General features: G+C 41.7%; 1 protein-coding gene across 3 annotated transcripts in view; it reads left to right on the top strand.

The window, feature by feature from the left end:
• galk2 (galactokinase 2) overlaps window positions 1–27,244 on the top strand; it is a 151,556-nt gene that overhangs the window by 57,000 nt on the left and 67,312 nt on the right. For all 3 annotated transcript variants that reach the window (XM_039772878.1, XM_039772877.1, XM_039772879.1), the window contains one exon: window positions 22,000–22,098. In XM_039772878.1, coding sequence (XP_039628812.1) covers window positions 22,000–22,098 — 99 coding nt within the window. The remainder of the gene's footprint in view (window positions 1–21,999; window positions 22,099–27,244) is intronic.

Genomic DNA, 27,244 nt, shown 5'->3' with positions numbered 1-27,244 from the left:
TGTGTGCGTGTATATGTATGGGTGTATATATACTGTATACTGTATGTACTGTATATTTGTATTTCTGTGTGTGTGTGTATGTGTCTATATATATATATATATATATATATATATATATATATATATATATATATATATATATATATATAGACTAGGGGTTCACCACCTGCTCACTTCGCTCGCCAACCCCCCCAGCCTGCGCTACGCACCAGCCACTTGCCGTATATATACATACACACACACACACACACACACACATATATATGGAAGAGAAGGTCTGTGATACGGTTTGCATATTAGCAGTTGGAGATCCACAAAGGGAGAAAATGAATCACGTATCATAAAGTAGTTTTATTCCTGAGCTTTCACCCCTACCAGGGGTCTTCATCAGAGGATAATGCTGAGACTTACAAGAAACAAAGGAAATATATAGCAATACCTTACATTTGGCTAGGTCCGTGTGGGGGTGAGGTTGTTGGGTTGTTGTTGGGTTATTGCTATATATTGCCTTTGATTCTTGTATGTCTAAGCATTAGCCTCTCATGAAGACCCCTGGTAGAGGTTGAAAGCTCAGGAATAAAAACTACTTTATGATACGTGATTCATTTTCTCCCTTTGTGGATCTCCAACTGCTATATATATATATATATATATATATATATATATATATATATATACTCAGCAAAAAAGAAACGTCCCTTTTTCAGGACTGTGTATTTCAACAATAATGTTTTAAAAATCCAAATAACTTTACAGATCTTCATTGTCAAGGGTTTAAACAATGTTTTCCATGCATGTTCAATTAACCCTAATCAATTAATTAACATGCACCTGTGGAATGGTCGTTAAGACCAAAGTAGGCATTTAAGGTCACAGTTCTAAAAACGCAGGACACTAAAGAGACTTGTCTACCGACTGTGAAAGATGCCCAGGGTCCCTGCTCATCTGCGTGAACGTGCGTTAGGCATGCTGCAGGGAGGCATGAGGACTGCTGATGTGGCTAGGGCAGTAAATTGCCATGTCCGCACTGTGAGACGCCTAAGACAGCGCTACAGGGAGACAGGAAGGACAGCTGATCATCCTCGCAGTGGAAGAGCCCGGATCTCAATCCCATTGAGCACGTCTGGGACCTGTTGGATCGCAGGGTGAGGGCTAGGGCCATTCCCCCCCAGAAATGTCCAGGAACTTGCAGGTGCCTTGGTGGAAGAGTGGGGTAACATCTCACAGCAAGAACTGACAAATCTGGTCCAGTCCATGAGGAGTAGATGCACTGCAGAACTTCAAGCAGCTGGTGGCCACACCAGATACTGACTGGTACTTTTGATTTTGAGCCTCCCTTCATTCAGGGACACATTGTGAAACATTTTTAGTTTATGTCTTATGGTGTTGACTCTTTTAGTGTTCATACAAATATTTACACAGGCCAAAAGTTTGGACACACCTCGTCATTTAATGTGTTTTCTTTATTTTCATGACCATTTACATTGGTAGATTCTCACTGAAGGCATCAAAACTACGAATGAACACATGTGGAGTTAACAAAAAAAGGTGAAATAACTGAAAACATGTTTTATATTCTAGTTTCTTCAAAATGGCCACCCTTTGCTCTGATTACTGCTTTGCACACTTGGCATTCTCTCGATGAGCTTCAACAGGTAGTCACCTGAAATGGTTTTCAGTTAAAAAAACCTTAGTGTCACTATGAACAACGTTGCACATCAAGGACCCCCTCACAGAAATTTCCTTTTACCTGAACATGCATGTTTTTTTTTTAGACAAAGCAGAATAAATGAAATGTCGACAGTAACCAGAACACTACGACCATTAGGTGGCACTGCTTGTCTTTGCTCCACTGTGCCACCCTGCTTCTGTTTTAGCTCTATAAGTAAAAGTTGTATTTTGTTAATTTTATAAATTTGAATCTTCTAGTACCTTCCATGCTATACTAATATTTTGCAAATAAAAATATGAAGGAAAAGTTTTGCAAAAAACAGGTTAAAAATATTTAAATGAGCAATGAAGTATATGTGACTACGGCAGAGTATCTCAACAGAAGAAACCATCAACCGGGACAGAAATGAACAGACAGTTTATGGGCAGATAAAAATCAGCCCTTAAACGTTTCCTGGTAAATTATTAATTACTGACCTTTATTTGAAAGACTGTTTTGGGCCATTAAAGAAACCAAGCACACATGGAAGTCATTAGTTGTGTAAATGACTGAATACCTTAGATTTATGGAATCAACGATGCCCAATTAATGAGGCTGCAGAATGTTTGTGCTTAAAACCACACATTTTGAGGATAAAGCCGGATTACCGGTCTAAGCAGCTCCCTCCTCTTGTGATCGTGACAATTGGTCTTATGAAATGAGGTGACCCGCCTGGCATCTCCAATATTAAATAACCAAGGATCCCAAACAAAAATGGTGCATGATGGCGTTACCACTTCAGAACATAAACCGCCCACTGCTGGCAGGTCTCATTTGGAGCTCTGTCTCTCTCAGGCATCAGAGGTGCCATCTTCTGGGAGCGTTCAGAAAGGGACGGAGTCAGCTGCCCTCACAGCGCGTCTTCTCTTGGCTGTGGGAACAGAAAGTGTAACCATTAGCGGCAGCATCCCCTGTCATCCCAGAGTGGGACTGCTTGCACAAGATGAGTCAGGAGGGTGATCCACAGACACACGTGTGTGGCACCTTGCATTAACCCTTAAACTGCCACATACTTGGGTGGTTAATGCACCCCAGGACGGCAAATACTTTTTCCGACTGTACTTTTTAAGGAAACGTCACAATTCACCAAGAAAAAGTGAAATTTTAATGGAACATGCAAAGAGCATCGCCATTACTGCAACGCTGATCATTTTACACACTGCCAATGAACTGTAAGATCTATTAAAAAAAAAAAAAAAACTACTGCAACAATCTATTATTATATGTACAGGGTGCAACTGACGCCATTGATGAAATTCAGTAAATCACCGAGCCAACTGTTCTTGAACTGGCTGCACGCAAGAACACTGACACCAATGCTGATGCTAGTCTGAGGTTCATCTAGTGCAGTGGCTCAATCCCAGGGGCAGTAATGTTGATTCGCTAGGGGGCGCCAGTGGTCATGAACTACCTGCTCAACAAATGTACGGCATGGACTGATCAGCTCCAGCCTGGTGGCAAATCGCACTGGGAACCGAATATACCCGGGTGCAGAGTTCAGTGAATGTACGTCACCGAATATACTCGGCTCTGGTGTGCTGGCAAACTGCATTGGGAAGCCACTATAGCTGGTTGCAGAGGTTTAAGGGTTAAAAAATTTAAATCTGTTGTGCCCAGCACTTAATGGAATCCTGCAGAAAGCTATAATTTAACTGTAAAGTAGCACAGTCCAATGTGGGCAAAAAAAGTAAAAATTATTATTAGTAGTATTTGGATTTCAGCATTTCACACTCCTAATTGTGCCAAGTTTCGTTCAGGGTAAGTGATTTGTTTTGGAGTTATTGTTTCCCCAAACTAATATGTGTTATAAATTTTCCGAGGATGTAACATGGTTTCATTAGCACCCATCTCACCTGTAAAGTAAGTCAGAGGACATGTGGGTTAATGTGGTTTGCTTTCCCCAAGTCATTTTCTAAAGTTTGGAAATGTGCCGTTATTTTCTTATCATTTACCACGAGCAAACTTTTTGTTTTTTTTATGGTGGATAGGTTGTCAGGGCGTTTGTCCTCGACACGTCTCTCGGAAGTTTTCCCTGATTAATAAAGTTATCATCTATCTATCTATCTATCTATCTATCTATCTATCTATCTATCTATCTATCTATCTATCTATTGTATAGTGCCTTTTGTATCTATCTATCTATCATATAGTGACTTTTCTATCTATCTATCATATAGCATCTGTCTATCTATCTATCTATCATATAGCATCTGTCTATCTATCTATCTATCTATCTATCTATCATATAGCGACTTTTCTATCTATCTATCTATCTATCTATCTATCTATCTATCTATCTATCTATCTATCTATCATATAGTGACTTTTCTATCTATCTATCTTTACTGGTTACAGCTTAAATTTTATTTGGACTATCGGTCTGATTTGCACTTTGACCTGACATTATACGATGCCCCTGTGGGTTTCCTGCATTGTATGGAAGCCCAGAGACGCTGCCACCTAACACGTCCCAAGTCCAGATTGTACCGAAGCTGTATGAAGGTGGGGTAATCCATTCCCCCTTGAAGTCCCGATCACATCAAAGAAATTGGGAAGTAGGAATAAGGTCCCCTTGAAGTTCTGATTAAGGATCCATACATTGCTGTCTCCCCCAAGTCCTTCTGTTGTATTGGCCTTCCGGCTGAGTCGGAGTTCCTGTTCCATCCCGGCCAGGAAGCCTGTCCATCCGTTTTCCTTCATTATGGCATCCTGGCCAGGCAAGGAATCATCTTCTATCCCACTGGGACCGCCTGTGCTGTGCTACTCACACCTGTACTGTAAATTATGACAGAGCTTCTTCTGAATTCTGCTACTTCTTGGCTTTTTGTAAATTTTCATGAAGCATTAGATTTATTAGCTTTAGCTGTCAACGTCCGCTTGTTATGAAATGACCAAGGAAGCTTAACTGAATAATAATTACACATTGTATTTACCTTGTTTACTTCAAATATATGGTCACACCACACTTTCCAGTCTGGTGGTCTTACATCGCTGTGGTCAGTTTTTCCATTGTTAAAAGCCAGATATAAATGGTATTTTCCATTCCTTTGAATAGACGAAAGCAGTAATTCTTAATAGGAAGTGAGCGCTCTTTGCCTTTTTATGTCTGTGATCTCAGTCAAGTTGAGTCAAATGTAATTTGCTTAAAAAGCAACAGTGTCATATTTGCCGAAGGAGTAGCGGGTGATTCATGCCAGACATTGGTAAGCAGGATAGATGTGCCGTATTTCAAAATTCTTATTTACGTACTGTATATGAAGATTTTCTTATCCTGGAGAGACCACTTGTTGTTGCTGCTTTTAATTTTTTTTTTATTTGAGACCACCCATGTAAATGTATTACTATTATTTATGAATTAATGAACATACCTGTCTCAGGTTATGGTTGGGTTGGGGGACAGCAGTGGCGTCAAGCACAAAGAGAGAAGTTAGGAGCACACGTTGATACGGCGCATTGCCGCACCCACCATATGACACCCCAGCACCACACTAGTTCAGATGGACCCCCACATTTTTTCCGTGCATAATGTCATACCCAGGACGGAGCAATTACAGGTTAAGGGCCCAACGAAGCAGAGTCACTTTTGGCATTTACGGGATTCGAACCGGCAACCTTCCGATGGCCAGTGCAAATCCCTAACCTCCGAGCCACCATTCCACCCTGTCAAGCACTAGGTACGGACATATTCTGGAGTGTTAGTCCAGCACAGAATATAGCCGAACACGCATCCCATTTTACGTGCATGAAGTTTTTGGAATAAAGCCTTCTAATCATTCACGGTTCAAGTAGTCGGGGTGTAACAGCTTTGTCTCCTTCAGTTTTAGCAGTTCATCACTCTATTGAATTCCTTTATTCCCATCCCAATAGGGTCCAATGCCAAAGGGAAAGCAGCTCTGGGTGAGGTGCCAGTCCCTTACAGGGCACTCTTATGTACTCAAACTGGGCCAGCTTTTTAGGATCACAGTTAACCTAACAGGTCTGTGTTTAGAGTATCCAGAGAAGGACCTTATAGCCAGTACAAAATAAACCCGACACAGATGGGGCCCATTCTAGTGTTGAATCTGCAGTAACATTTTAACTTCGTTACATACAGTGCAACCGGAAAGTATTCACAGTGCATCACTTTTTGCACATTTTGTTATGTTCCAGCCTTATTCCAAAATGGATTCAATTTATTTTTTTCCTCAGAATTCTACACACAACACCCCATAATGACAACGTGAAAAAAGTTTACTTGGGGTTTTTGCAAATTTATTAAAAATAAAAAAACTGAGAAATCACACGTACATAAGTATTCACAGCCTTTGCTCAGTACTTTGTCGATGCACCTTTGGCAGCAATTCCAGCCTCAAGTCTTTTTGAATATGATGCCACAAGCTTGGCACACCTATTCTTGGCCAGTTTCGCACATTCCTCTTTGCAGCACCTCTCAAGCTCCATCAGGTTGGATGGAAGCGTTGGTGCTCAGCCATTTTAAGATCTCTCCAGAGATGTTCAATCAGATTCAAGTCTGGGCTCTGGCTGGGCCACTCAAGGACATTCACAGAGTTGTCCTAAAGCCGCTCCTTTGATATCTTGGCTGTGTGCTTAGGGTCGTTGTCCTGCTGAAAGATGAACCGTCGCCCCAGTCGGAGGTCAAGAGTGCTCTGGAGCAGGTTTCCATCCAGGATGTCTCTGTACATTGCTGCAGTCATCGTTCCCTTTATCCTGACTAGTCTCCCAGTTCCTGCCACTGAAAAACATCCCACAGCATGATGCTGCCACCACCATGCTTCACTGTAGGGATGGTATTGGCCTGGTGATGAGCGGTGCCTGGTTTCCTCCAAACGTGACGCCTGGCATTCACACCAAAGAGTTCAATCTTTTTCTCATCAGACCAGAGAATTTTGTTTCTCATGGTCTGAGAGTCCTTCAGGTGCCTTTTGGCAAACTCCAGGTGGGCTGCCATGTGCCTTTTAATAAGGAGTGGCTTCCGTCTGGCCACTCTGCCATACAGGCCTGATTGGTGGATTGCTGTAGAGATGGTTGTCCTTCTGGAAGGTTCTCCTCTCTCCACAGAGGACCTCTGGAGCTCTGACAGAGTCACCTCCCTGACTAAGGCCCTTCTCCCCCGATCGCTCAGTTTAGATGGCCGGCCAGCTCTAGGAAGAGTCCTGGTGGTTTCGAACTTCTTCCACTTACGGATGATGGAGGCCACTGTGCTCATTGGGACCTTCAAAGCAGCAAAAAAGGTTTCTGTAACCTTCCCCAGATTTGTGCCTCAAGACAATCCTGTCTCAGAGGTCTACAGACAATTCCTTTGACTTCATGCTTGGTTTGTGCTCTGACATGAACTGTCAACTGTGGGACCTTCTATAGACAGGTGTGTGCCTTTCAAATCAGGTCACATGAACTGAATTTACCACAGGTGGACTCCAATGAAGCTGCAGAAACATCTCAAGGATGATCAGGGGAAACAGGTTGCACCTGAGCTCAGTTTGGAGCTTCATGGCAAAGGCTGTGAATACTTATGTACATGTGCTTTCTCAACTTTTTTATTTTTAATACATTTGCAGAAACCTCAAGTAAACTTTTTAAACGTTGTCATTATGGGGTGTTGTGTGTAGAATTCTGAGGAAAAAAATGAATTTAATCCATTTTGGAATAAGGCTGTAACATAACAAAATGTGGAAAAAGTGATGCGTTGTAAATACTTTCCAGATACACTGTATGCTAGTTTTCGGACCACAATGGTTCCGAAGCAATTAACTGATATTTCCAAAACCCTCTGTCTTACTCCAGTCTCCCTGGTGCAGCTCACGATTGTTTGTCTCCCTCATTACACACTGCTTACCTCTTGGTGGCTACCAATTGCCCCAAACATTATGGTGCCCTGAAATGGGTTAATTAATTAATTCCTTTTCCTTTCATTTTTTGTTCCCCTGAATTTCTTTATCATTCCTCTAAATTGCTTAATTTCTTTCCTTAAATGGCACCCAAACAGAAATGAAACATGAAGTGAGGGAGCCAACAGAAGACCAACTTAGTCAGGGCCTCAAACTCCAACCAGTTGCTTAATTACGAGGCGAGTCTTGTCATTAATTAAACCCGTTCTTTAATTCCATGGCTTGTTGCTGCTCTAATTGTGCAATAGCAGATATTTCCGAAATTATCAATCTTCTCTTTTCTAAAAGCAACTGTTAAAATGATTTGGGGACCTGAGCAGATCAACATTCCTGAAACCTTCATCTTTCTTTATTTCCAGATATTGTGTGATGGACACAGTGTGCTGGTCCTGTTTTGGCTCATTTTGTCCCTCATTATTGTTTGGCAGCTAATTCAGGAAAAAGAAACAATTCATGGATCTCAGTCTTCAAGAACACGTCAATTAAAATTAATTCAAAAGAAGATAATTAGCAGCAAAACCTGGCCACAAATTAAGAAAAGGGTTAGAATGAAACCCTGCAGACACTGCGTCCCTGCAGGACCGGAGTTTGAGACCACTGGTTTATAACCTGGGAACATGTGGATGCCCCCAGACAGAATTAGTTTATCTGATCAGAGTCATTCCTCGTTAGGACAAGATAACCAATCAAATGTGTCCAATGTCACATGTGCCAGAATCCCACGTGTGCATTTTAACACAAACATGCCTCATCTGAGCGAGTGAGTGAGTGAATGAAGGGGGAGATGACAGAAGGCTAATGATAGAGGAAGCGATGTCCAGGATAGAGACACGTGTCATCTGGACATTCCAGAATGTAATCTACGAATAACACCAGTCACTAAATAAAAAAGCCGCCCAGGACAACATCCACTTGCATGACATTTCTGGTTTTTCCAGTAAGCTTTTCTAAGACTAGATTCAGACTTTTTCTGTTTCTTTTTCTTCTGTTTGATATTTGTATTGCTAAAAAAAAAAAAACAAGAAAGAAAAAACAAATCATAAAGAGATGGATAATCCACCCCATATAGTGAGACACCAAATTGCAAGAACAAAATGAGTAGTCATACAAGACTGAGTCAATGCTGACTGACTAACAGAATGAATGCCTGGGTGTGTTTATAGGTGGAGATCAGGAAGGGGTGGGATCTGCAGGAGGGAGTGGTGAAGAAGCAGAAGTGGGCGGGGTCATAATTGGGATTTTTTCTGGTGGTCAGTGGAAGAGGGAATAAAAGGTGTTAGTACCGTTCATCAACCCCTGCCACTACATCTTAAGCCTTTAGACTGCCTCCCATGCGCACGTGTGTGACAGTATATTTTATTAAACTAAGGGTCTCTGCTCGCCCAACCCTGGGTGTGCTCAACTGGATATACAATTTAAAAAGATTGTTATTTTCATTTTATTCATTTTTATTCATTTTTTATTTCTTGATATTTGGCTTGATATTTTTACCTCCTCTTTGCTCGATCAGCTGCTGCCTTGCTGCATGATCTGCATCTCGCACGGCACTGAGAACATTTAAAAGCCTGTACAGCAGCTGTCCTTTTCTCTCACTGCCTTGTCTCGTGGGACGTTAAAGTGTCTCCAAGAGAATCATGTCTCGTCTCCTTCCAAGCCTTCCAAGGTGTTTTTTTTTTTAATAATAGAGAGATACCTCATTGCTTTTATACTTTGAACACTTTGTCTTTTCTCTAGAGCGATTGAAATAATAACAGGGAACCAAGTGTGTCTTTCGTTTCTGAGAGCCTTTTTTCGGGGAGTGATTTTTCAACAATATATTAGTAAATGTGTCTGAGACATTGCGAGTATACGGATGACTGGGTGGCTTGACATGTGGACTGTGCAGCATCGACTAATGTGAAATTAATTGAGGATGTTTGCTGTCGTCTAGCGTTCGTCTCCATAGATCCCTGTTATATCAGAAACTCTGTACTGCATGAAAACTTGAGGATTAAATTTGTTTTCTCGGCCATCACTACAAACTAAGTGGGTAAATAACATTAAACAAATATCTCTGAGTGGAGTCTTCCCTTAAAAGGGAGAAAGCGGCTTTGTGGATTTCTGTTACAAACAACTTGACATTTTAGTATCCATCTGGCCTAATTGTAATAACCAAAGTGCCGGATTCTCGGAGAATTGAGATAGTGCGTAGTACATTCTTTGAAAGAAGCAATGTGTTCCACATAATATTAGTATGGCCACTAAAAAAGATCTTTTGCGTTTAGATTTTTTCTGACTGTAGTAATCACAGAAGGGGATTGGGGGGCAGCCAACATGCTTTTTATTGTATTTTCTAGGCAACTTTTTTGTTGTTTTTCATCTATTCCAGATTTCCTAGTGTCACAATGATCTGGTTACAGGACAACCTTAAGCTAATTGAAAGCAGCACTGACTTTATTAACGTATTTTTTTCTTTGTGAAAACTGCATTTAATTCTATAGAACTGTTGAAAAAGCTGATGGGCTAAAAAAACGTCATCAGAATGATTTGTTTTTTAATTTAATTTTATTTTTTTTATTATTCTTACTTGACCATACAGTGATTGATCTAGCTCACCATCTGCACAAAACCAATTTGAAGAAATGTTCATTTCAACAAGTCAAAATTAAACGAGCAGGCGCCATTTCAAAACCTCCATAATGTGCTGCCACATGTGGAATTAAAGATAAGCTCTATTATCATGGTCTCTGCCTCTGGTTAACACACAGTTAGATAGCTTGATTTCGTCTTAATTGCAGATGATTAGGGTGCTCTTGCGTATTCCAAAATCCTCACCTTGGGCACTTTATTTTGGGGAGGCAGTCGGCTTGCAATGTTTTGGATTTATAAAAACGCGTGGAGTCCTGTGTTTAACAATAAGTCATTAGAATTACTGACATCCTGTAAAGATGAAAAAAGTCCTGCAGTTCGGTTATTCTATGGAATCCGCAGTCACTCCCTACATTAACTGGGCTTTTAATGTGAAGTAGTCTCATGAAGCCAGGTGTGTAATGTATAGCTCTGAACTCAGCTATGAGTGGATTGTGCTTAATTGTGGGTGGGGACAATGAGACGGCTCACTGAGTGTCACATTTCTAAACCAATCCAATGCTTTGTGAAGGCGGAGCTCAAAGTAAGGGGCGGCGATTTGAAACTGCAAAGATCTCTTGTTGACCTGAGGCGACTGACAGCAAGCTTCTGATTACAATGAATCGTCAAAGTCTCCAAAACAAAAAAAGCCTATTAGACACATAAATGAGTGTCACATGTACAGAGAGCACATTGTACATTTTAAACATAAACCTAACCTGATGCAAGGGGGGGGAAAAACAAGCCTTTTCTGTAGCATCATATTATAAATTGGCATTCGGCGGCATCGATGGACGAGTGGTAAACATGAGCGAGGTGTTGTCACAGGTGCTGTGAGTGCTCTCTGTTGTTTAGCGTTACGAGGAAATCCGCTTTTAATTTAACTTTAAAGAGTCTTTTTCTGTTGGTCAGTGTCAAGAAAGCCAAATTATATCCACTGTGATTCGGTGTAGTGAATACTTTTTATAGACATTGTATATAATTCTGTGCTGTTTATTAGTTTAAGAGTTTATATAGAGTTTGTTATATGCCCTGCCTCCTATATGTAGAGCCTAAATGATCATGTAATTAATGTACAGGCCTCAAGCCTCTCCTTCTTGTTGTGGATTCTTCTCCGATTTTGAACCCTATGCATGTTGTATCATTTGAGTTTTGGAACTTACCTATCATGGGTGAGGCCTACTCAATGGGTTCGAACCTGTGAAAAGAGCAGATCTGGTTTGTGTGTTTTTTGATGCCTTCATTTCTGCTTTTGATACCTTCTGAATGGCAGGAATCCTAACACCAGGGACTCGAGCCCGAATTCCTGGACCTCTATGTCAGCAGCACTAACCCCTACACCATCTTACTTTATTTTCTTTATATTTCAACTTTCTGCGGTGGGCTGGCGCCCTGCCCAGGGTTTGTTTCAAGCCTTGCGCCCTGTGTTGACTGGCATTGGCTCCAGCAGACCCCCATGACCCTGTAGTTAGGATATAGCGGGTTGGATAATGTGATGGATGGAGACCCCCGTGACCCTGTGTTAAGATGTAGCGGGTTGGAAAATTACTGATTGACAATAACGAGGCGGGTTGGATAATGGATGGATGGCTGGATATTTTCAACTTTTCTTTATTTCAGACTGGAGAAGTAATAATATGATCACATGTGCATTTACCTCTGGAAGTGTATTTTGTGAACACATCTACCTGTGGCTACTGAAAGTGAGTGCAAAGCAAATACAGAAACAGGCAACTGGCATGAGTAGACTGCAAAATCCAGAACAGTAACCCATGTAAGGGTTTATATGTCCACATACTTGGATTATTCACGGAGTAATCTGTCTCTGTTTATCGGGCTTCTCAGAGACCAATAACCCAATTTCTCTATTCGGAATAAGACTTAATGTGGCATTTTAGAAATCGGGTTTCCGTGAAAAACCGGGTTATTGAAGCACATGGAAATGCACTACAAGTGTTTTGTTTAACCCTGCCTATGCGCCAAACCATGGAATTCTCAAATTCACTTAATCCTGTTCAGGATCACAGAGAAGAACAACTATTCCTGGCAGGCATCGAGTAAAAACAAAACCAGGAAAGGGCAGCAGTTCTTTGCAGTAATCCCTGATGCTTAGACCCTCGCAAGGACAAGGTCAGACACCAATTAACCTCATCTGCTAGTCTTTGAGGGATATGAAAGAAAGGGGAAAATGTGCAAACTTACAGACAATGACAGGGAATGAGATTTGAATACAAAATACTGGATCTATTTGGCAACAGTACTAGCCACTGTGCCACTGACGCCAATAGCCTATGGTGGTGTAAGAATTAGGAGCAGGAAATGGTGAGAAAGGAATTCAGAAATCAAGAAGAAAGAAATACTTCTTGAAAGACGCAGTTGTGAATAGGTGTTTTGCTGGAGACGACAGATAATGAGTCGAAAAAACCACGTACAACTGACCGTGGCTGAAGACTGGTTGTTGTAGATTAACGCAAATCTTTGCGACTTGTTGATAGTCATGGAGAAGGCGAGTCTGAGTGGGAATTGTGTGCGTTTAAATTTAAAAGGGAGATTGGTGTCTGAAGGAAGGAGAGAGATATTCTGGGAATGAAGATTGTTTCAGAATTTTGGATAGCGATCATTTTGCCCTATGTCGTAGTGAGAGTGCATTGCCTTCGTCAACCGTTTGTGTCAAGAAATAACCCACTGATAGGAACAGGCAGTTGCTTTCAGATGACGTTGTACAAAAACCCGTCGACAGAGAAGATACTGTCGTTCATTTTATAAGAAAGGCTTAGGAAACAACCGTCGCAGTGTTACAAAAATAGCAAGGAGCGAAACCAATGCCAATGGTCGAGAGAGTACCTTCCTGTAGCAGGCTACGGAAAAGACTCCCAGGTGCGCACTTGGCCGAAGTGAAAGGTCACGCAGTCAGGCTAGATATTGGATGGTGACGAGACACCAATGAGGTCATGAGAGAGGAGCGGGGATCGTGGTAGTCCGAAGGAGGAATAGGACTCAAGACAAGTGGCGTGGGGAAGGGTTTGGAAGAGGAGGAATAAGAATCGAGAAATGCTGTGTAGGTGAAGCCGGGTTTGAAGAGGAAACAGGACGGACCAGAAGAGAAATATATACTGTATAAGATTATATATATATATATATATATATATATATATATATATATATATAATTACATTAGAGGGATTTGGACAAGTACAGGTCATTTATACCAAAAGAGCTCGCCAGTCCTATCCATGTATTTCTTCCAAATTAACCTTAAGTCAACTTTTGAAGGCCCCTAGAGTCCTGCTGTCTACCACACTACTTGCTCTCTTATTCCAAGTGTCTCTGGTTCTCCGTGTAAAGAAAAACTTCCTAATGTTTGTGTAAAATTTACCCTTAACAAGTTTCCAACTGTGTCCTCATGTTCTTGAAGAGCTCATTTTAAAGATCCACTGGACTAATTCCCTTCATAATTTTAAACACTTCAGGCAGGTCTCCTTTTAATCTTCTTTTGCTTAAACTCTAAAGGCTCAGCTCTTTTAATCTTTCTTCAAAACTCATCCCCTGTAACCCTAGAATGAGCATAGTCTCTCTCCTTTGCATTTTCTCTTGTGCTGTTATGTCCTTTTTTGTGGCCTGGACTCACCGGTGTGTTATAAAACTTTAGCAGAACCTCCTTGGACTTGCACTGCACACATCAAGGCGCTATATAAGCTGGCATACTGTTAGCCTTCTTAATGGCTTCTGAACACTGTCTGACAGTTGATAGTATCGAGTTCACTATGACCCCTAAATCCTTCTCATGAGGTTTATTTTCCTCCCATTGTGTATCTACATGTAATACTTTATGTTTATTTGCAGTAAATTGCATCTGCTGTTATAACTTTAACATTATGACATATAAGCTATCACATCACATTATACAAAACAATTATATACATTATTACATAAGGTCCTGACAGTAGACATAACACGTTATAATAATAATAATAATAATATTTTATTTATATAGCGCCTTTCATGTTTGATGGGCAGCACGGTGGCATGTTGGTAGCACTGCTGCCTTGCAGTAAGGAGACCCAGGTTCGCTTCCCGGGTCCTCCCTGCGTGGAGTCTGCATGTTCTCTCCGTGTCTCGGTGGGTTTCCTCCCACAGTCCAAAGACATGCAGGTTAGGTGCATTGGCAGTCCTAAATTGTCCCAGCTGTGTGTGTGTGTGTGTGCCATGTGATGAAATGGCGCCCTGCCCGGGATTTGTTCCTGCCTTGCGCCCTGTGCTGGCTGGTATTGGCTCCAGCAGACCCCTGTGACCCTGTGTTAGGATATAGCGGGTTGGAAAATGACAGACTGACTGCACCTGCCCATTTCAGGATCGGTTCCTGCGGGCACCTCAAATCTAAGGTTTCCGTTTCAGTAATTGATTTTAGTGGGTTCATTAATGGATGGGTGAATAGATGCTTGGGCCATCCTCTAGTCAGAAGAGTAAATGAAACATTGAGAACTGAAGTTAAAACCAAAAATTTTTATTTTGGATATGGTCTGTAAGGATTCTGAATATTGCCATAAATTTTTAGTAAATGCTCTGGGCGCTCGTCCCGCTGCAAATGGAATTTCACTGTGATTAAGTAGTTGTTAAGTTGGCAGACATTATCCTCAGGTTTGAGGGGAAAGCAGGAAATGTTGGAACTGTATGTGTGGTAATCAACGGAGTTCATCTATTATTATTCAGGCAGCAGACCTAGAGTTTAGAGAGTTGCAGGAGATAACATCAGGCCGCGATCTCTGTGGTTGTGATGACATTCAGATAATGTCTGACAAACATGTCCCTACTACTGATGAAAATAAGTGCCATTACCATACAAAACATATGTGAAATTCAGCAAATTGGAAGTTAGCATGCAAACTGTAAGCAGATGGGGGCTTTAATTAGTCTCATGTTTAATCAGAGCCCACAGATTTCATTTGGTTTTTTTTTTTTCTGTAAAGTTGCTTTTTGTTTTTTTTCCTTTTTGTTTGGCAGGCATAACATTAATTGAGATTTAGTGCAGCAACCTCAAATGGGATAAGTGGTTTTTAAAAACGTAAAGATATCTCCAGTAAATATATGAGTGCATCTAAACATGTCCTCTTGGGATGACAGAACTCATGGAGTCGGTTTCTGGCCTCGTCATGGAAGAAAAGACCTCATAGTTACAAGAAATCAAATAACCGAGGAGCTAACATGAGTGGCATACTGTGTGTCAATTTCAACAGTGGGGCGCTCTGTAATTAGAAGGGCATAGAGCCTCATATGTGCTCTCTGTCCATGTTGGAACCCTAAATAGGAACGTGAAGGCAATATGGAGTTGGCCCTGCACCTCACCCAATCCAGCACTCCAAGGAAAGAGTCCATTTAAACAAATAAGCAGAGTTTCCTGGTGGTCTCGGGTCTACTAAAGCAATTTTCAACCCCTTGATGACATGAGCTTCGTGAAGCCGGAAGTCAACAGACTTGAAGAAAGAACTGCCATGTCGTCGGTTAGACAAGGCGTTGTGTGTATGCTCAGACTGAGTAGTAGAGGGTAGAATTAGCATGTTACTTGATACTAGCTGTGTAAGGCCGGGCTGTAAAAAGCCCGGGGTCCTAGAAACTACTGAAATCGTCAGAAAAAAAAATTGAAATGTAGAAACGTCAGGTAATTGAAAGGGCATCTCTCTCCTAGGAGGTTTCATTTTGCTGACGTGCTGGCTTCATTTGTACATTAGCAGCTAAGCGAGGGTCTCTTTGTTCTGAGGTTTTGTTTTGCCCATGTGCTTACCACACTTGTGTATTAGCGGCGGGAGGAACAGTAAAAGGGATACCATTTTGCCGATGTGCTCGCCTCACTTCTGTATTAGCAGCTAAGCGAGTGACTCTTTCTTTGGAGGTTTCGTTTTGCCGATGTGCTCGCCTCACTTGTGTATTAGCGGCTAAGCGAGGGTCTGTTTCTTTGGAGGTTTTGTTTTGCCGACGTGCTCGCCTCACTTCTGTATTAGCGGCTAAGCGAGTGACTCTTTCTTTGGAGGTTTTGTTTTGCCCATGTGCTTACCACGCTTGTGTATTAGCGGCGGGAGGAAATGTAAAAGGGATACCATTTTGCTGATGTGCTTGCCTCACTTCTGTATTAGTGGTGGGAGGAACAGTAAAAGGGATACCATTTTGCCGATGTGCTCGCCTCACTTCTGTATTAGCGGCTAAGCGAGTGACTCTTTCTTTGGAGGTTTCGTTTTGCCGATGTGCTCGCCTCACTTCTGTATTAGCGGCTAAGCGAGTGACTCTTTCTTTGGAGGTTTTGTTTTGCCGATGTGCTGGCCTCGTTTGTGTACCCTCGGAGGTGGAGCCCTTAGCCCGACTCCACCTCTCACTCCCGGGCCGGACAGACAGACATGCACACACTTCCACGTGTAGACATTTATATATAAGATAATATTTAAAGAGCAAGCACAACTTTAGGAATGCTGGTTGTTATGACTGAATTGCCGTGACAGAGAGGACTAGTTTTATTGCTTAATGACTTGAATTTCCTTCCTTGGTTGTCTGTCTGAAGGGTGCTGACAAGCAACAAAATTACTTAATGTGTGCCTGAGCTAGTCCATTGGTGAATGGTGCGTACTGTATGTGTCAGGACCTAAACAGGGATAATAAAGAGAGATGTTGCCCCCTAAAGAAAGCAGACTTGCCTGAGCCTGACCAGGAAGAATCAAATGCAACTACAAGTTATTGGGCCCCCAGAAGAAATTTCACATCTAGTATTAATCAGGATATGTGGTTTTGGTTTGCAAAGCCACAATTTTATTTCCTTGTATGGCACTAGTTGCCTTTAAACATATTTCCTATAATGCATTGTCACAGGTGTAGCTCTTTCTCCTGCCTCTTTTTCACTCTGTCTAAATGCCTGAGGTTATAGGGGTATAGAAGGGAAGGAGGGAGAAAGTGCTGAAGTACTGTATCTGACCACAGAGTGGTTATTGCATGGGTTACCCTAGGACCAGAGGTGGGTAGTAACGAGTTATATTTACTTGAGTAACTTTTAATAAAAATTGTACTTCTACGAGTGTTTTACCGCACCATACTTTTTACTTTTACTTGAGTACATTTGTGAAGAAGAAACACTACTCTTACTCCGCTACATTGGGCAACACTAAACTCGTTACTTTTTTTTCCATTAGATACGCTATATTTTTGCCAGAGAGAAGCCGCCAGTGGATCTACTGCATGACTATTTCACCAATCAGACGTAGCAACAATAATCACATGGCTCCATTTCACAAATCAGACGTAGCCATGCAGTCACATGACCACACACAAACTGTGGCGGCATAACGGCACAAACTCCTCACAGACAGCGGACAGAGAAAGAAACAATACAAGTGGAACCTCGGTTTGCTAGCATAATTCGTTCCGGAAGTGTGCTCACAATCCAAAGCGAATTTCCCCATAAGAAGTAATGTAAACTCAGATGATTCGTTCCACAACCCAAAACCTTTCGTATAAAAATGATTAATATATATATAAAAGTACACAAAACAAATTAACCTGCACTTTACCTTTGAAAAGAATCATGGCTGGTGTGAGTGAGTTTCTAAACTCTTGTGGGATTTCACCCAACGGGACGACATGCAGAAGAGCATCCCGGAAACGACCGCAGACGCCCAGCGCTGTAGCAGTTCGCATTAAAAGCGAATCCGAAAAGATCGCGGGCATGCTATTGATGGGCGATACAAGGGACAAGGAACATTATAAATGCACAGGGCACAGTATTACTTGGCTGTAACCTGGGCATGACCCTGCCTGAATGCTGTGTCTGTGTATAGGAGAGTGGCAGATCCCGCTACAATAAATAACCGCGCTGTTCCTGTTTCAAGCTGAATAAAGATGGTGTCGCTAAAGTATTGAGACTCAGCTTCGTATTTTGGGGTGCAAGACGGGGACTCATACATCACAGCACACACACGTGGTCACAATGCTGCAGTAAACAGTATACGCTCGTACAGATGTTGACTATATGAGTGAGGCACACCGACTGACGATTGCCCACAATCATGCAGCGAGGGAGAGAAGAACCATCAGCTCATTTGTGATCACATGACACTTGGCAGACAAAGCATATATGGACTACAGTAATCCCTCGTTTATCGCGGGAGATAGGTTCTAAGGCCGGCTGCAATAACTGAATTTCCGCAAAGTAGGGACACCATATTTATTTAATTATTTAACGTGTATTTGGACGTTTTTAAGCCCTCCCTGTACCGTTTACAACCCACCCTTTACTCTTTTAATAACAGGGACAACTGTTAAGCAATATGAAATCGGTAGATAAGTTTACAGTTACTGTATAGTGAAGTACATGTACCTATATATGACGTGATGATGGTGATGAATACGCTGTGCAGTAAAAATGATGACGATGAAGGTGATGATGACTTTTACTGCGCAGCCGATGACTGTATTTTACGTCTCTTCAGACGGCGGTGCCATTTCCTGGGGCACCTCTTCCACGGTTTCCGAAGGTGTATCCGTAGTAGTAGTAGGAACTGGCTCTTTTTTGCGAGGCTGCAAAAACATTGTGATCGGCAGCTGCTGCGCTGCTTCTTTTTCCGGTCGAAGAGCAGCTTGTAGGTGGTCATGACGTCGTCGACCTTGTTGCAAAATTGGATGATCGAACCATATCGTCGTCCCATTCCTGTGACCGCTCTTGCAGATCCTTAGCCAGTCTGTAGCCACAGCCGCAATCGTTCTCCCTTCCTTCAACATATCCAGAAGTTTCACCTTCTCAGCGATCATCATCATTCTTCATTGGCGTTTAGGCTCAGCACCAGCCTTGGAAGAAGGAGCACGTTTTAGAGCCATTGCAGGGGGTGAAAATTGAAGCGAAGTTCAACACAAAGAAACCACACAAAAATCACACACAGTACAGTGTAAAGTAAACCGCTCGGCGCGAAAGTTTGAAGCGAACAGAGAGACAAGGGGAGGTGCTGTAGGATCTGGGCGTCAGTCAAAGCACCAATCACGGGCCCGATTAGAAAACGGGAAGCGGTGATTTGTCGTCTCCCTCCCATGTACTAATCACAACCCGTGTTACAACGCACTTAGTCACCGAACTTGTTTTGTTGTTCTTAGACTAGGAAATACTACTACTATATTTAAAAACCCGCAAAGTCGTGAATCCACGAAAAGTGAACCGCGAAGTAGCGAGGGATTACTGTACTTGTATTGTATGACTTCGCTCGTCAGAATTTATTAAAAATTTTAGCTCGTCTTGCAAAACACTCGCAATCCAAGGTTCCACTAAATGACATGAAAAATGAGAGTCAACTCCTGCTGAAGCTTAACCATCACTTCACTGAATGAAGAACAAGGACGTTTTCACCAAACTGCACAGACACAGACAGTCAAGTTAAAGTGAGACTTCTTGATGGTGCACAAGCTGCCTTTTTCTAATGTTATTTTCTATCAGCTGCGCTGTTTGGAGGGCATGTGAATATGCAGTATCATACTGTCAGTGTACAGGAGATCTCGTCACTGTAAGTAGTTTGCACTGCTCAGACATACATGTTACCTGCTGTAGGTATCGGCTTCAAACGTTTTGTTGTGAAAAACTGAGATTTGGAACTTTGTGTTATTTGTGCATCTTTATTTTGTAAAGATGTTATTTATTTTTACTCATTTTTTATTTTGTTATTTGGAAATAGCAAAATTTGCACATTATTTTATATTTTGTCTGTGTTATTACAGCATTTTTAAAAAGTAAATCATTTATTATGATCAAACAGTTACTCAGTACTTGAGTAGTCTTTTCACCCAATACTTTTTTACTCTTACTTGAGTAATTTTTTGGATGATTACTTTTTACGTCTACTTAACTAATATTATTTTAAAGTAACGCTACTCTTACTTGAGTACAATTTTTGGCTACTCTACCCACCTCTGCCTAGGACCATACATGACAAAATGGTTACCGTATTATAATTTGTTTTAATTTAGCAGATGCCTTTATCTAGGGTGACTTACAAAGCAATTTATCATACATGCAGAATGACGGTGCAAGCGTCAGACCAACAGCCACAAACACAAAGGAGTAGAACCACTCCACAATTATTCCTACAACTAAGCTAAGTCAAACAACAGTACAGCAGCAGCAACCCGGTAGGAGAGAAGCTAAGCAGATCCGAAATATTGAAGAAAACGTGCATTTTCAAAAGACACCTAAACACCAGCCGATTAGATGCAGTATGACTAGATAAAGGGAGATCATTCCACATCTTGGGAGCTGGATTGCTAGACGTGGTGTCTAGTTTGGTTCACTGACAAAAGCGCGATAAGACATATGTGCACCGACAAATCCGCGACGGACAAATGAGCGCCGACAAACCCGCTAACTGGTTTTTGAGAAATGCACACCGATAAAATCGCCACGACAAAATCGCGAGAGAGGCCAAGAGAGTGGGACGCGTACGTGCGCATTATGTACACATTATGTGCTAGGTTATAACTGTTATAACTGCTGATGGCATGCCGCGAACAAATAACTCAGTCGAGGGTTGGCATAACGCGTCGTATACAAAGCGGAATTACCAGCAGTCAGGCAGCCAGCAAGTCTAAATACGCTCAACTATCAAGACGTCTTGCTGCAATTCTTCCTACATATGCAGGGCGTGATCTTATGCATATAAGACACTGCGTGCCGTGTCTCATAATATTGACTTCTAAAATAAACATTATTATATATGCTTTAAACTAGTAATTCATATTTAATGAAACTTTCGCGATTTTGTCAGCACGATTTTGACCCCGCGTTTTAACCGGCGCTATTTTGTCGCCGCTCATATGTCTATTGCGCAAATGTCGGGGCACAGTCTAGTTTTGGCGCGTCTAGCAAGGAGGAGGAACGGTCAGTCGACAGGCAGAGGCAGGACGGATACTTCTGGAGAGACCAAGTATGGGAGATATTGAGGAGCAGAACCGATCAGAGACCTGTAGGTCAAGACAAGAGGGTTGAACAGGAGTGGGGAGACCGAAGAAGAGGAGTAGTAGGAGTGAAACGAGGGGCCGAGAACACCAGTCGAGCAGCTACATTCTGGGAGAGCAGGAGACGTCAGATAGCAACTGAAGAAAGTCCCGCCAGGAGAAAGTTGGAGTAGTCGCAGCCGAAAGGATCTTCAGTAAAAGTCTTCCTTTTGTCCTTATTATGTCTAAAAGCTTTTAACAAAGGATTGCAACGATAAGGGATATCACTAATTTACTAATTCACGCTCAGTGGATATGCTCAATCATCCCTCATGAAACATTAGAAAGTGCTACACGGAACGTAATGACCTAGGGTTGCTTTTTGGGGTGAGCATATAGAAGCACTCTTGGACACAGCCCCTGTTTTTTAAGAATAAATGGACGGGTCCCCGTTAACTGAACTTTTCTTTTTTTAATATTAATATTAAAATATAAACAACACCCCATCGCCATTACAGACTCGAAGGTGTTTCAGTGTTTTCAAGATAGCAGTTTCACAAAGTTCAATGGATGTAAATAATCACCACAGCCTAAAAGTTCACATTAAAAATAGCGAATGGATAAATATTTGGACCTGTCTTTTATCATGCAGAAAATTACAAGGAGGGATTATGAGGGATTGAATAGTTTTGCACACCACTGTATGTAGCTTTCATTTTTATTTTGCCAAGTATTTTCGTGCATATGGGATTCTGCTCCCTGCAACCGTAAAATTGATGAAAAGATTTTGTCTGTACATGTTTGTCCTTTTTATTGCTTATGTTACATTGAATTTCTTTAACTTTTCAGGTGGAGCTGGCAGAGATTTGTGCCAGGTGTGAGAGGTACATTGGCACAGAGGGTGGAGGAATGGATCAGTCTATTTCCTTTCTAGCAGAAAAAGGAAAAGTAAGTGATGGTATTCTCTGAAACGTTAAGACTGAACATTTTACCGACACAATATATGAAAATATGTATTGTTTTAATGTTAGAACTTTATTAAATTGCACAGAGCAGTTAAACATGCCAGTATATTATGAAGACACAGGAGTCATCTCCTACTCAGTAATTCTCATTTCATGTAAAAGGTGCAGAGATGTGAACCCCACCTTGTCCTGTCAGTAAGGGTGATTCAGTGCCACCTGCATGATGTTTGCCTTTGTATTTTTTAAAAGTACAAACTGGATTCCAAAAAAGTTGGGACACTAAACAAATTGTGAATAAAAACTGAATGCAATGATGTGGAGATGGCAAATGTCAATATTTTATTTGTAATAGAACGTAGATGACAGATCAAACGTTTAATCCGAGTAAATGTATCATTTTAAAGGAAAAATATGTTGATTCAAAATTTCACAAATCCCAAAATAGTTGGGACAAGTAGCAATAAGAGGCTGGAAAAAGTAAATTTGAGCATAACGAAGAGCTGGAAGACCAATAAACACTAATTAGGTCAATTGGCAACATGATTGGGTATAAAAAGAGCTTCTCAGAGTGGCAGTGTCTCTCAGAAGCCAAGATGGGTAGAGGATCACCAATTCCCACAATGTTGCGCAGAAAGATAGTGGAGCAATATCAGAAAGGTGTTACCCAGTGAAAAATTGCAAAGACTTTGCATCTATCATCATCAACTGTGCATAACATCATCCGAAGATTCAGAGAATCTGGAACAATCTCTGTGCGTAAGGGTCAAGGCTGTAAAACCATACTGGATGCCCGTGATCTCCGGGCCCTTAAACGACACTGCACCACAAACAGGAATGCTACTGTAAAGGAAATCACAGAATGGGCTCAGGAATACTTCCAGAAACCATTGTCAGTGAACACAATCCACCGTGCCATCCGCCGTTGCCAGCTGAAACTCTACAGTGCAAAGAAGAAGCCATTTCTAAGCAAGATCCACAAGCTCAGGCATTGTCACTGGGCCAGGGATCATTTAAAATGGAGTGTGGCAAAATGGAAGACTGTTCTGTGGTCAGGCGAGTCATGATTCAAGTTCTTTTGGAAATCTGGGATGCCATGTCATCCGGACCAAAGAGGACAAGGACAACCCAAGTTGTTATCAATGCTCAGTTCAGAAGCCTGCATCTCTGATGGTATGGGGTTGCATGAGTGCGTGTGGCATGGGCAGCTTGCATGTCTGGAAAGGCACCATCAATGCAGAAAAATATATTCAGGTTCTAGAACAACATATGCTCCCATCCAGATGTCATCTCTTTCAGGGAAGACCCTGCATTTTCAACAAGATAATGCCAGACCACATTCTGCATCAATCACAACATCATGGCTGTGTAGGAGAAGGATCCGGGTACTGAAATGGCCAGTCTGCAGTCCAGATCTTTCACCTATAGAGAACATTTGGCGCATCATAAAGAGGAAGGTGCGACAAAGAAGGCCCAAGACGATTGAACAGTTAGAGGCCTGTATTAGACAAGAATGGGAGAGCATTCCTATTTCTAAACTTGAGAAACTGGTCTCCTCGGTCCCCAGACGTCTGTTGCGTGTTGTAAGAAGAAGGGGAGATGCCACACAGTGGTGAAATGGCCTTGTCCCAACTTTTTTGGGATTTGTTGACACCATGAAATTCTGAATCAACATATTTTTCCCTTAAAATGATACATTTTCTCAGTTTAAACTTTTGTTCTGTGATTTATGTTCTATTCTGAATAAAATATTAGAAGTTGGCACCTCCACATCATTGCATTCAGTTTTTATTCACGATTTGTATAGTGTCCCAACTTTTTTGGAATCCGGTTTGTAACATCAGAATACTCCTCAGGGGTGGGCAATGTCGGACATGGAGGGCCGCAGTGGCTGTAGGTTTTCATTCCAACCCAACTGCTTAATTTTAAACCAATCCTTGCCAGTCTCAGACCGTATTTCACTTCATGGCTTGTTAGTCTGCAGAGTTAGATTCTTATATCGTTTCCAAGGATAGCATTCAAATGATTTGAAGCCTAAAACGGATCACTTTCAGTCTGTCACATTCTTGTGTCAAGTGATTTATTAAACCAAAGACAATGCAATACAATTTATTTTTGAATCACACAAGAAGTGCCCCCATGGGCTTTAAAAGGCCCTGCCTCTTGACAGCCCCCCAGCCTTGACTGTCTAAGAAGACAAGGAAAAACTCCCCAAAAAAAAAAATCCCAGTAGGGAAAAAATGGAAGAAACCTCGGGAAAGGCAGTTCAGAGAGAGAGACCCCTTTCCAGGTAGGTTTGGCGTGCAGTGGGTGTCAAAAAGAACGGGGTCAATACAATACACAGAACAGAACAAATCCTCAATACAGTATACAAATAAAAATTTTAGAAGTACGTAGCAGAATTTTACAGTAGATGGTATCACATGATATGATTTGGATTTGTTTAGAGTCCTGGAGACCTCGGCCATCAAGCTGCCTCCCCCATTTGGCCATTCAACAGCTGAAACAGCACTGGGCCAGCTAATCCGATAAAAGGACCCCTCTACACGACGATTCCTGCAATCCTCTATCAGAGATGACTTTACCTTAGGCAGGCAAAACAACTTGGCAGGTGGGCCGTGGCACCAAGTGCCACATTTGAGTAGCGAGAAGAGAAACAGAATAGGTGAGGGTTAGTATCCAATTCTAACTATCATGTTACTTATGTTATAGTGCTAATGACTGACAACAGAGATGCAGTCTGTACAGTTAATCAGCAGCTCTAGTCATGGTGTGCTAAACTGAAGTAGTGAGTCTTCAGCCTGAGACCGAAGGGGCATCTCTTATAGTAGCAGGCAGACCACTCCACAGTTTAGGGGCCCTGAAAATAAAAGCTCAACCTCCTACTGTTATTTTATTAATCCTTGGAATCCTAAGCAGACCGGCATCTTGAGAGCTTAATGTGCGCTCAGGTTTGTAAGTCATGATAAGCTCAGACAAGTAAGCCGGACCTTGGCCATTTAATGCTTTATATGTTAAAAGGATTTTGAAATCTGCCCTAAACTTAACCGGGAGCCAGTGTAAGGATTTAATAGCTGGAGTTATGTGTTCGTATTTTCTTGTTCTTGTAATAATTCTGCAGGATGAATAGTGCAGGATGAACACACACTGGTGTAAATGGAAACAAGTGAGATGGAGAGCTGCTGGCTCCTTGGTCATCTGCATCAATGTGCTTATAAGGAGCTATTGAAAGCAGTGATTGCAGCTGTTTAAGACTGTTAAGGGTGGGGAACCTTAACAAGTGAGACCACTAAAATGAAGCACCAAAATGTCACTTGAGTAATAAGAGCTTCATTAGCAATAATTGACTTCTCATTAAGAAACTGGGTTGGAACAAAAAACCAACAGTCACTGCGGCCCTCCAGGACTGACCGCTGCCCACCTCTTCTCCAGCTTCCTCCCAAAGACGTGCCGCTGATCCGATGGGTTGATGATTAAAAATTAGACACCACAAACAATCTCTCTTTCTTTCTTTGACAAACAATAGGAAGACCATTCAGTTAACGAGTCGCCTGTTTGTTTAGATAATAGCTCAGCTGTCCTGATATCTCGTCCCGATTCTTCTTAAACTTTTTTTAAGGTTTCTGCTTCAACTCCATGACTCAGTCATTTGTTCCAGAGTCCCGCAACTGTTTGTATAAAAAAGTGCTTTCTGGAATCAGCCTTACATACAAATCCCCTTCATTTTAGTGTCCTTGAGAACATGAGTCACAATTTAGTCAAAAGAATTCTGCTGGATCTACTTTATCGATGCCTTTGAGGATTTTAAATATCTGGATGAGGTCCTCACACAGTTCGACACTAATCATGTTTAATTCTCGGAGTCTATCACAGTAAGACATGTCCTTAAGTCCCATGATGTACTTGCTTGTGCTCCTCTCTACACAGTTTCAAGTGCCATGTCTTTCTTCTGATGTGGTGACCAGAATTGCACAATGTAGCTGTGCTACTTAAATGGCCTACAAATCCCAGCAGCCCCAGTAGCAACTTTGACGTTACTGGGAGGAATGATGATTAGGTGCTGTCGTTAAAAGAAGTGCTTCCTGGCTTCAGTCTTAAATGTATTCCCCCTTAATTTCCACTGATGCCCTCACTTATGGGATTCACCATTAAGCTGAAAGAGTATGGCTGGACCTCCTATATCAACGCCTTTAAGGATTTGAAGAGCTGGATTAGGCCCCCATACAGCCTCCTTAGCTCTGCATGAGACTAAACAGGCTTACTGTTTCTTTTTCTTGGGGTGTGTTTTTTTTTACAGAAGCTCTTTAAATAAATGAAAAAATATATATAGGGCTATTCAAAATGAAAGAGCAGATTTCAGAAATGTATTTCAAACAAACTGTATAAGACAGAAATATATTCCGCGCATCACTGGACAGAGGAAAGTTCAAAGTTTGGTCCCAATGGTCCTTGAGGTTGCATGCATTTAACATGAGCACCATGTGTAGCGTGACAAACATCAAAACGGTAGACCATTTCTTGCCACACGCGAGTCAACTGGTCGCTAGTTACTGAATTCACAGCTTCCTCAAATTGATGTCTCAAATCTTAGCGGGCATAGGTGGAACAAACACTCTTTCTTTAACGTAACCCAATAGATAAAAATGGCAGGGGGTAAAGTCTGGAGGTCTGGGAGGCCGTAGATGATGAGCAAGATCTTGTTGTCCACCTCTTCCAATCCATCATCCTGGAATGGTTTTGTTTAGAGCTCCATTCGAACACACCTCGGAATACACTCGACATTTTCATCTGACGTGCATGGACGACCAATGCTTATGCAACCTTCTTCTATAAATTTTTTATGCCACTCGTAAATTTGCTTATGACGAGGTGGCTGTTTGTTGAACCGTCGGCGGAATTCATGTTGCACTTGAATAATGAACTCACACTATGCAAATTGCAGTACGCAAAATGATTTCTCCTGTGGTGTTGTCACCATTTTACTATACAGTAATCCCTCCTCGATCGCGGGGGTTGCGTTCCAGAACCCCCCGTGATAGGTGAAAATCCGCGAAGTAGAAACCATATGTTTGTATGTTTTTTTTATATATATTTTAAGCCCTTATAAACTCTCCCACACTGTTTATAAATAT

This window comes from Polypterus senegalus, chromosome 12 (genome assembly GCF_016835505.1).
Source record: "Polypterus senegalus isolate Bchr_013 chromosome 12, ASM1683550v1, whole genome shotgun sequence".
Lineage (NCBI taxonomy): Eukaryota > Metazoa > Chordata > Cladistia > Polypteriformes > Polypteridae > Polypterus > Polypterus senegalus.
The sequence above is the reverse complement of the archived record's forward strand: the minus strand, read 5'-3'. Positions and strand labels throughout refer to the sequence as shown.